Raw genomic sequence first — 12,013 nt, 5'->3', positions numbered from 1 at the left:
CATCAGCATGTATTTCCAGACAATGTAGAGTTACTGAGGCACATAAGATTGCATATCTGTTTATCTTTCAAAATATTTTTACTTTGATTCTTTTCTGTCAATTAGTATCAATAAAATTGGAATCATTGCAAAAGTGAAAAAGCAAGTTTCATTGAATGAACAGTCCTGTGTCAAATTGCAAGATAGAGAAAAGTATTTGGTTTTAGTTTTGCATTTCAGGTGAAAGGTCTGTTTGGTGTTTTATTCATTTCAAAAATATGAATAGTTCTCTACAAACTGAACATCAGCTCTGACATGCTTCTTACTATATTGTATCTACTCTTCAAGATAAGTACTCTTGTGCAATGTCTAAATATGTTTATTGTACCCTTTTACTAAGTTCTTCCAGCTTAATGACCAATTCACTTAATTAGAATGATGTTTCAATTGATTTAGTCATCAGGACTACAAGGATGTGTGCTCTCTGCACAGTAAACACCAAAAGAACTGGCTCCAATTTTGAAGGAGATGCTGAGAAAATAAAAAGATTGCCTTGGGCACACAGTAAAGATCAATATATTAATGGAATATGTAAAACTTAAAAGAGGTTATTTTATTATTTTTAACTTTCAAAACTTACAAAAATAAAGGTTAGTCAGAAGCTAAGTGCTCACTGCATCATTTTAATTATGTCCATCTTTCTTCTCTGCCTTATAGTTGCTAGCCCACTGGTAGATCTGCAGCCTTTTCTTATGGGTGTCTTTTCACTCCTTTGTTTCCCCTTCTCTTTTTGTTTCCTCACAGGACTCTGGTGGTTATGGTTTGTTAGGTTTTCTTTTTTTTTTTTTAATCATTTCACTTCTTGTATTTGTTGAACTTAAAAAATGTGAAGAGTACACCACAGACCATATTAAAATATTAATGGTATATTGTTAATTTTCCTCTAGATATTTTAAAATTGTGTATTTAAGAATATTTAGTTGAAGTCTCCTGAATAAGATCAGTTTCTTACTTTTCAATATCTGGATTAAATTCTAAAGTTTAAAATATATTTCAACACCCATTGTGAAGAGATACAACTCTTATCAGAGAAATACACAATTGTATCGGTTTCAAGAGATGTAATGGTTTGCATATGAATTTAAACACTGAGAGAAAATAATTTTATAATTGTTTAAATTGTTTGAATTGGTAAGGAAAACAAATCTTTTTTTGGCTTTGGATGTTGTGATATTCTTGTGAGAAGAGGCCCATAATGGTGAAATATGCAAAGGGCAAAGCAGATGTTTAATTATATAAATTATATTTTCCACAGCAGGGAGTTGCCTTAGATGCAAGTAATGTTAAATCTCAAAGACAAAAAGCACAAAATATCACATGTTCAGCTCAGCACTACCTACTAAACATTTTAGCCAATTTCATTAGCCAGTGATATTGTATTGTTCAGATAGGACATTAGTACATGAGGGATTATCTGGACCTATTTCAAGTTAGATATCTCTCTCATTTCTTGGTCTGCACATTGCTTTTTCAACACGTACTGTTTAGAAAGTTTTTTGCTGCTGCTAAAAAACAGTAGCCAACACATATATACAGCAATTGTGTGTTTAGTTCAATAGTCTACTCTTGGGGTGAAAATCTGAACTACATGTTTAATACGTAGAAAGGATTTTACATCCTCACTTTTTATAAATTAAATGTTTTTCTTTACAAGATCCTAAAGTGTAGTTGTACCTTTTAGTTAATTCACTCTGCCAAAAAATGTATGTAAAATATGAAAATGTTAATCAGTTATATGTATGTGATTCACTTGGGCAATATGTGGCACATACTTAAGTTAATGATGTATAGTATAAATCGCATAAAGTTTTACTTTATGTCGGCAGCACCCCATGCTTAAAACATGTTACCTTTTCTCTGGTGATTGACAAAATAATTATGGGTTTATAAATAACATCTGCTTTTCGTGTACAGTATAAATCCTATCAGGACCAGTTATATTCACTTTTCATAGATCTCAAAAAAACTGGCTTCTAAAAACCAACAGCAAGAACATTTCTTTCAATCTTCAATTTAATTAAAAAAATTAGAAAATGGTTGGATGGATTGCTATGAGTATAATAAACAACATCACAGATCTTAGTGAATATTTTCATATTACATGAAATGTAAATATTTTATACTGTAATATATTTGTGTATTTTTAGTTAAAATTTTTACAGTGTTTTTTTACATTCATTGTCTAAATGATATGCTGTTAAAATCAGTAAATACAGTTTTATTGTCAGATATACAAAGGTTGTGTTTATCAGTGTTTGTACTTGCAATGTGATAGACTGGATTTTTGTCTATTTCACTAAGATAGGTACAAAAAAGCAAATGGACACTTCCTGTTGTTTTTAATGTCCTTTTTAGAATTGTTATTTTTTTGTTTTGAAAATGTGTGTATTGCCTTTTAATATTTGGAAACCATGTTAATTGTATTTCTGTTATCTATAGTACTTTAACCAGCACAATGAATTGAGCAATAAACTATTTTAAAAATATGCATGACAAAGTAGTTACACATGTTGAGTAATAATAAAGAAACATTTATAGTCTATAATGAAGGTTTCTGTGAATCTTCATCCATTACATCCATCCATTTTGTGCATTTTAGTTAGCACACTTTGTGCTATTAATGTGTTATTACAGTATACTATACAGTAATTAAAAAATAACATGACAAAACCATTGCAACATAAACACAAAACACAATGTTGCACATAAACAGAAACAATATACAATATATTAAAAGAAATATGAAAACTTATATAAAAACGTTAACTGCCCTAGGTCAGCTGCATTCTGAAAAGAAAATGACATAATTTCATTTGAATTAAAGACTGAAAAATGGGCTTGATCATTTGTGACAAAGCGTTCATTCCAAGGAAGAGGAAGAAAATGGAAAACAATTATTAATGGCACAATAACTACATTTAATTAGAAAAGAAATACAGGATAGCAAAATGAACAGCTTCAGCAGTAACTCTAATGGGTATGCAATGTTAAAAGAATGAGTCTTCAACCTTGATTTAAATATGAGGGACAGTCAAGCTAAAGTTAGAAAATGGGATTTATTAGAAAATGGAACGAACCTTAACACAACTAATAATGTCATTTCTCAATGTAGTCTCCACCCTTCTCAATACACTTGTGCCACCTGCCTGGAAGTACCTGGATTCCAGCAAAATTAAAGGTTTTCATAACATTATATTTGATTAACAAGCTAAATGAGGCAATATGAACACACTCTTAAGAACTAAAATTGATTTTTTTTTTTTTTAAAACATCTTCTCAGGAGTGATGTGGACCCCAGTTTGAAAATTACTGTCCCACAGTAAAGGCACAAATAAATATTTTAAGTGTGGGTTAAATAGTTACAAGGCTTTATATTTATTATATGCCTGTGAGGAAGATCATTTTTAAAATTAGTCTTAAACTTGATCAGAAGTAGAAAAGACTCCAGGAATCTTTAGAAAGTACTGAGTCTTAGTGTCAGACTATATCTTTGCTTTCATATGAACAGCATAATTTATAGTTCATACACATCATATTTGTGTTAGAATTGCATTTAATGAAGATTTGCAATAAAATGCCAACAGTCTAACAGGAAAAAAGTAATTTGCAGAAACTGATGAGAAAATCTGCTCTTCATCATTTATTTTCTTATATAGTCAAATAGCAGTCTAAACATCAAGAAACAGACATTATGTTCAACTGAGAAGGTATTGGTTGAAGTTTACTAGTTTTCATTTTGCTTCTTTTATTTTTTTTATTTCAGCTGCACCCGGACAGTGACCCTTCGAACCCAGGTCTACACAAACAGTTTGTAGAGCTAAGTGAGGCATATCAAGTCCTCAGCAAAGATGTGACCAGGAAGACATATGATGCACGAATGAGAGTGAATGCCTTCAAATACTCTACTACAGATGCCTATACTTATCATGATTGGCAAACTCCATCAAAGAATACACAGTATGTTTGTGCATAATACCTAGATAACAAAATGATTAATCTGACTTTTTCTTTGTTTGTGATTTGAAAATCTTTTTGTTTAATGTAATTACTGTGTGTAAAACCATCAGAAACCATCATTTGAGAAGATGTTATGGCTTAAGTATGACCTTCTGATACTTAGGTTTTGCTCATACATGAACATCATCTTTAAATTAAACAGAAAAATAGAGTTGGGGGGGTGGGGACTGTGGTTGGGTTAAATAAAATATACAATTTATAAGGTCTCCTATGCTGGGCTGAATCATATCTTGTTATAAAATTGCCATAGACAAGGCCCTTTTGAATATCTTTTTTTTGAAAGGGAAAACTTGTGCTTTGACGTCAATTTCAGTTCCTATAAAAATAAATCGCAATGTAGAGCTAAAAAGTGTTTAATCAAGTAGGTGTTTATTTTAATTCAATCTTGAGGTAAACCATTGTATAATAAATGAAATGTGTGAACTGACAAAAAAAATAGAAAATAAAAAATCAACTTAATCTGATATTTTAATATCAACTAGTGGAGCTGTTTTGAGAATGTTATGTCATGTTATATTAGTACAGCACAATTGTTTTTATGATTATAAAAACACATTGTGATATAATTTATTAATTTATATGAATTGCTACATATTATGATATATGAATACTTGATTTGTTTAAATGGCATCGAAAGTGCAGATTTTGCTATTGTCTTTTTTAAATATTGAGATACACAGAATGAAGACAACACAGATTACACACTGATCTATCAACTTCCATAAAATTATGTTACATAGATGTCTCACTCACCAATCCACAAGCTTAACACAAGTGCCCTCCCACTTTTTAGTCCTGGAGACAGCCTAGTCACTCTTCCCTGGACTTTGTCTTTGCTGCTATGTCTTTTTTGTAATATGGAGCCCAAAACTGAACACAGTGTTCAAGATAAGGCCTCACTAGTGTGTTATACAACTTACTAAGCATAATCTCTGTTGATATGTGCTCTACACATTGTGATATGTAACTCAACAACCTATGCGATTTCTTGATAGCTTCTGTACACTGTCTGGATGTAGAAAATGAGTCCACTATAACTCAGAGGTCCTTCTCATAATAGGTACATCCCATGTGTAATATTTTACATTTACTTACAGTATGTGACAATGTGACCATTTATCTGTGACTAATGTGACTGTGACAATTTATCTGATTCAATATTATCTAGTCTTCCACCTAGTTTGGTAGTATCTGCAAACTTAACCATCTTGTTGTTTATTTTCTCGTTCAGATAATTTATGTACATTAAAATGAGCAGTGAGCCCTGCAATGATCCCCGTGTGACACCACTTTTAACATCACCTATTTCTGAAAATGTTCCCCTCACCATTACCCTATGCTTGAGCCAGTTTTATACCCACTTATGGACCATGCCTTAAATTCCCACTTTGAGCTTCCTTACCAAGTTTTTATGTGGCTCCTTATCAAAAGCCTTCTGAAAATCAAGATAAGTAATATCATATGCACCTCTGTAATTGTTTGCTTTTGCTGCTTCCTCATAGAATAACAGCATATTAATGAAACGCTATCTTCATTGTGAACCTATATTGAGTATTTCCTGTTACTCCTGTTCTAGACATGTGTTTCTCAATCTTTTCCTTAATAATTGCTTCCATTAATTAACTTGTGATGCACGTTATGCTTACTGGGCTATAGTTACTTAGATCAGCCCGATCACCCTGTTTATACAATGATACTGTATAATATTTGCTATCTTCCAGTCTTTAGGAATTTCCGCAGTGTGCATGTATACAATATACATGTGTTTCATAAGAACATTTTTGTGCATTATACATCTTTGGGGATGTGGAAGGAAAGCTAGAAGATATAACTGTGTCTTAAGAGCAATAGTAAAGTGTTTCTTAATCAATATTAATGTAAATTATGATACAAATGGTAAAGGAAAAAGAAAACTCTGCATACTAGATGTACATTTTAAAGTAGTTCTGTAATTTTTATATTTTTAATAGTGCAAAAGTTTTAATATAAAAATAATTATGTATATAATGTAATATTAACAAAATGTCATCTAGCCTTTGTTAGAGTTTTCTTAACTGAATTGTTACACTTTACAGCATAAATATAACATAATTGTCTAGTTCTCAGTGCAATGAAAGATACTATAATGATATTCCAAGCAAAAGCTGCATTAAAATAAGTCAGTTCACTGATTTTGTAACTGCTTGGCTATTCTTAATGGTGTGCACACATTGGTGTTTCTTTTTAAGGCATATTACATTTGGAATTTTTCTGAGATTTTGAAAAATGTTTTCTTTGACTACAATTTTGTAAAAACAATATAAAAGAAAAGTTCTTGTAATGAAATCAGTTTTGAATTCAGAAGTAGACTTGTAGACTTACACATAGTTTACAATAAAAGTAATATATTATGGGAAGACATTGGACATTGTTGGTGTGTGTGATGACAGTAATGTCATCTGAACTGATTTAAAGCTCATTAACTGCTTCCACTGGCCCCTGGAAAGGTGGTGCTTCAGCAAAACTTCCCTGCTGACAGCTAATCAGACAAATAAACACAACACATCAAATGTATACTATTTCTTGTCACCATTACTAAGATGGATTGGATTTTGGATTCACAACAATCAGTATAGCCCACTGCAACTCATGCTGTTCAATTTGAGCATGGATTGTACCTAACAAGGAAGTGTACATTTTATTACTTATTATTTTTAATACTAGCGTGTATAGTAAATCTGAAAAGATCTTCATTAATATTACTTGCTTTTTCATATGGCATAAACAGAGACTGCAACCCAAAAGAACTACAGCCATTCACAGATATCATTTGTTTTTTGTTTTGAAGAATGTACTTGTTTCAGTAATGCCACTCTTTATTCTAAATATTTACTAGTTGATATTGTAAGGAAATACTTGGTCTATCCATGTATTTTCTTAGCACCATTATGAGTGACAGGAGCCATTTAAAATTGGTTCCAGTCTTGTATCAGATGCTGCCAAAAGAGGCTTCACTTTGCTGAAGCACTATGTTGAATTAAATATGTCCTGTGGTGAATGGAATTACTTCCTATGTTTGTTCAATTTCCAGTATGCTAAAAAATACTTAATTAAAATATTTGCTGCCAAAACAATATCACATGGTAGATGAATCTAGGTTCTAAAGACTGCAAACATGATGCATGAAAAAATGTTTGGTACAAGTATCTATACAATCGTGGCCAAATGTTTTGAGAATGACACAAATATTAATTTTCACAAAGTTTGCTGCCTCCGTTTTTATGATGGCAATTTGCATATACTCCATAACGTTATGAAGAGTGATCAGATGAATTGCAATTAATTGCAAAGTCCCTCTTTGCCATGAAAATGAACTTAATCCCAAAACACCCATTTCCACTGCTGTTGTGAAGAAGGCTTCAGGGCGCCCAGGAAAGTCCAGCACGTGCCTGACCGTCTCCTAAAGTTGATTCAGCTGCGGGATTGGGGCACCACCAGTGCAGAGCTTGCTCAGGAATGGCAGCAGGCAGGTGTGAGTGCATCTGCACGCACAGTGAGGTGAAGACTTTTGGAGGATGGCCTGGGGTCAAGAAGGGCAGCAAAGAAGCCACTTTTCTTCAAGAGAAACATCAGGGACATACTGATATTCTGCAAAAGGTACAGGGATTGGACTGCTGAGGACTGGGGTAAAGTCATGTTCTCTGATGAATCTCACTTCCGATTGTTTGGGGCATCCGGAAAAAACATTGTCTGGAGAAGAAAAGGTGAGCGTTACCATAAGTCCTGTGTCATGATAACAGTAAAGACCGTTCATGTGTGGAGTTGCTTCTCAAACAAGGGAGTGGGCTCACTCACAATTTTGCCTAAGAACACAGCCATTAATAAAGAATGGTACCAAAACAACTTCCGAGAGCAGTTTCTCTCAGCCATCCAAGAACAGTTTGTTGACGAACAATGCCTTTTCCAGCATGATGGAGCACTGTGCCATAAGGCAAAAGTGATAACTAAGTGGCTCGGGGAACAAAACTTCAAAATTTTGAGTCCATGGCCAGGAAACTCTCCAGACCTTAATCCCATTGAGAAACTGGGGTCAATCCTTAAGAGGCGGGTGGACAAACAAAAACCCACAATTTCTGACAAACTCCAAGCATTGATTATGCAAGAATGGGCTGCCATCAGTCAGGATTTGGCCCAGAAGTTGATCGACAGCATGCCAGAGCAAATTGCAGAGGTCTTGAAAAAGAAGGGCCAACATTGCAAATATTGACTCTCTGCATAAACTTAATGTAATTGTCAATAAAAGCCTTTGATACTTATGAAATACTTGTAATTATACTTCAGTATACCATAGAAACATCTGACAAAAAGAAAAAAACACTGAAGCAGCAAACTTTGTGAAAACCAATATTTGTGTTATTCTCAAAACTTTTGGCCACGACTCTAGGCCTGGAAAATTGGTGGGAAAGGCAAAGCTCTCAATTTACCAGTCGTTCTATGTTCCTACCCTCACCTATGGTCATGAGCTATGGGTAGTGACCGAAAGAACGAGATCGCGAATACAAGTGGCTGAAATTAGTTTCCTCCGCAGGGTGTCTGGGCTTTCCTTTAAAGATAGGGTGAGAAGCTCTGTCATCCGTGAGGAGCTCAGAGTAGAGCCACTGCTCCTCCGCATCGAGAGGAGTCAGATGAGGTGGCTCGGGCATCTGAACAGGATGCCTCCTGGACGCCTCCCTGGTGAGGTGTTCTGGGCATGGCTAACGGGAAGAAGGCCCCGGGGAAGACCCAGGACACGCTGGAGGGACTATGTCTCTCGGCTGGCCTGGGAACACCTCGGAATTCCCCCGAAAGAGCTAGTAGAAGTGGCCAGGGAGAGGGAAGTCTGGGCATCTCTGCTCAAGCTGCTGCCCCTGCGACCCGATCTCGGATAAGCGGAAGAGAATGGATGGATGGTAATATAATATCTAATAGAGCTAAAACTGTTTTCATTGAAGCCTGCCTATCTGGCAAACTCTGTGATCATATTGTTTTGGATTTATTTTCAAAAAATATTTACTGGTATAATACTGCTTTGTTTTTGTGTTGAAGCTGTCAGAGAAATGACCTGACTACTTGAAAGGATTCATGTAATTTCAAAGCAGTAAGACCACTGCAATAGCTGTGAGTTTCCATATAAAATTTCCATATACATTTTTTTTTTATACTGTATATGTTGTACTTTACTGCAGTACTATTTTCTTGAAAGGCCATAGTAACTGGTTTGTCCATTAAGCTAACCTCTTTATCAAATTCAAGATAAAGATCTGGAATAACACAGATTTTGTGCAGCAATAAATTACTAATGTTGGTGTTGATCCCCCCGCCCCTCACCCCCCAAGTGATTTATGCTTTCCATTCACTTTCCTTCACCTTAGCCATCCTGTACTTGTGTTGCACCCTGCCTCATTCCTTTCTCCCTTTTTTGAGTCTCATTAAGAACACCTGCACCCACTCCCTTTTTGTTTGACAGATTTGTTTTCACCACATGCATTTTTCAGATGGAAAAGGCTATGACTAGAATTCAGTAAATATTTGACTCTTGGGTCAGCTCTGGAGACCTGATTTGGTTTGGTTCAGCTGCATCTGCATGCAGGGAATTAACAATAAATGGTGAATGAATGAACGTCATAGTATCAATAATGACATAATTTACAAAAGATTCCTTCTTGGTATTTTCAGGTACAAGAAAAAAAGAATATAAGACTTATTTGATTATAGTGGTGGTTAAGTTAGACTGCTGTTATTGGTAGAATTTGCCGAGTGTGACAGAGATTGAGGTAGAAAAAATATGTTGTTCAAATGTTAGTCATAAAAATAATGTAAAAAACTTTTTTCTGTAGATAATTTCCCTTTCTCATATCTGAATTCCATTTTTAGGAAAATGTTCCTACTCAACACAAAGTGTTTGCTGTTTTATAATGCTTTTTTGTTTTTTTTTTTATTTTTATTTTTCAAATGCAGCAGTGTTGATAATGAACATCTTTAATCACTTACAGCATTTTTGCTGGCATAAATTGCTGTTGATTATCCAACTAGCTTAGCTGTGCCTCAACCTTTACATATCACACTGATCTAGTCTCTTGTAGTGAATTCCACCTTTTTTTCTATGAACAGGTTTTACTAAATATGTTGAGTAAGAATAATGATGAGATGTTGTGTCAAATGTCAGTTGTTGGAAGTTAAAAATGTACACTTAACAATTTTACTTAATGAAAGGTAATATCAATTATTAGTTTTACTAAATACTTCCTTTCTAACTACTAACCATAAGCCTATTTTTTTTACAATTCTTAACAAATGGAAATCTTACTTAAAACCCACTTTGTGGAATTTATCCTTACGAGATTGTAACATCATGTTTGTTATACTGGTTTCTTCAATTAATTCCTGCCTTTTCTTTCACAACCAGCACTTTCTCCTTATTTAATTTTTTGTCATGTTATTTGTAAATGACAAAGTGCTGCAGGGTAGATGGAAGGGAGTGGGTGTTCCATCCTATTTGTTCCTCTATATTTGGAAATTTTCAGAATTACTCTTTACATTTTTTAGAGGCTGCTGCTTCACCACCTGAGGCCACAGGTCCAACACACCCTCGACCCTCTGCAGTTCACATACCAGGAGAAGGTGGAAGCGGAGGATGCCATCATCTATATGCTACACCAATCACTCTCCCACTTGGACAGAGGCAGTGGTGCTGTAAGAATTATGTTTCTAGACTTCTCTAGCACCTTCAACACCATCCAACCTCTGCTCCTTAGGGACAAGCTGACAGAGATGTGAGTAGATTCATACCTGGTGGCATGGATCGTGGACTGTCTTACAAACAGACCTCAGAATGTGCATCTCGGGAACTGCAGGTCTGACATTGCAGTCAGCAACACAGGAGCGCCACAGGGGACTGTACTTTCTCTGGTCCTGTTCAGCCTATATACATCGAACTTCCAATACAACTCGGAGTCCTGCCACGTGCAAAAGTTTGCTGATGACACTGCTATTGTGGGCTGCATCAGGAGTGGGCAGGAGGAGGAGTATAGGAACCTCATCAAGGAATTTGTTAAATGGCGCGATTCAAACCACCTACACCTGAACACCAGCAAAACCAAGGAGCTGGTGGTGGATTTTAGGGGCCTATCCAGGCCCCTCATGGACCCTGTGATCGTCAGAGGTGACTGTGTGTAGAGGGTGCAGACCTATAAATACCTGGGAGTGCAGCTGGATGATAAATTGGACTGGACTGCCAATACTGATTCTCTGTACAAGAGAGGACAGAGCCAGCTATACTTCCTTAGAAGACTGCTGTCCTTCAGCATCTGCAATAAGATGCTGCAGATGTTCTATCAGACGGTTGTGGCGAGCGCCCTCTTCTACGTGGTGGTGTGCTGGGGAGGCAGCATTAAGAAGAAGGATGCCTCAGGCCTGGACAAACTGGTGAGGAAAGCAGGCTCTATTGTAGGCATGGAACTGGACAGTTTGACATCTGTGGCAGAGCGACGAGCACTCAGCAGGTTCCTATCAATTATGGAGAATCCACTGCATCCACTAAACAGTGTCATCTCCAGACAGAGGAGCAGCTTCAGTGACAGGCTGACATTATTCAAAGTTATTGTCTGTTTTTACCTGTATTTTTATTACTCTTTAATTTAATATTGTTTTTTGTATCAGTATGCTGCTGCTGGAGTATGTGAATTTCCCCTTGGGATTAGTAAAGTAATCTATCTATCTATCTATCTATCTATCTATCTATCTATCTATCTATCTATCTATCTATCTATCTATCTATCTATCTATCTATCTATCTATCTATCTATCTATCTATCTATCTATCTATCTATCTATCTATCTATCTATCTATCTATCTATCTATCTATCTATCTATCTATCTATCTATCTGCTCAGAAAGCCTTATTAGAGCCAGCCATCTTTGTATGAATAAGTAAAGTTC

General features: G+C 35.3%; 2 protein-coding genes across 2 annotated transcripts in view; one reads left to right on the top strand and one right to left on the bottom strand.

The window, feature by feature from the left end:
• LOC114658053 (bcl2-associated agonist of cell death-like) overlaps positions 1–12,013 on the bottom strand; it is a 695,521-nt gene that overhangs the window by 511,277 nt on the left and 172,231 nt on the right. The gene's annotated exons all lie outside the window — the stretch shown is intronic.
• The window catches only part of dnajc4 (DnaJ (Hsp40) homolog, subfamily C, member 4), a 211,008-nt gene that overhangs the window by 143,965 nt on the left and 55,030 nt on the right, over positions 1–12,013 (top strand). Inside the window, exon 4 of the mRNA XM_028810010.2 lies at positions 3,803–3,996. Coding sequence (XP_028665843.1) covers positions 3,803–3,996 — 194 coding nt within the window. The remainder of the gene's footprint in view (positions 1–3,802; positions 3,997–12,013) is intronic.

Source organism: Erpetoichthys calabaricus, chromosome 1 (assembly GCF_900747795.2).
Source record: "Erpetoichthys calabaricus chromosome 1, fErpCal1.3, whole genome shotgun sequence".
Taxonomy (NCBI): domain Eukaryota; kingdom Metazoa; phylum Chordata; class Cladistia; order Polypteriformes; family Polypteridae; genus Erpetoichthys; species Erpetoichthys calabaricus.
The sequence above is the reverse complement of the archived record's forward strand: the minus strand, read 5'-3'. Positions and strand labels throughout refer to the sequence as shown.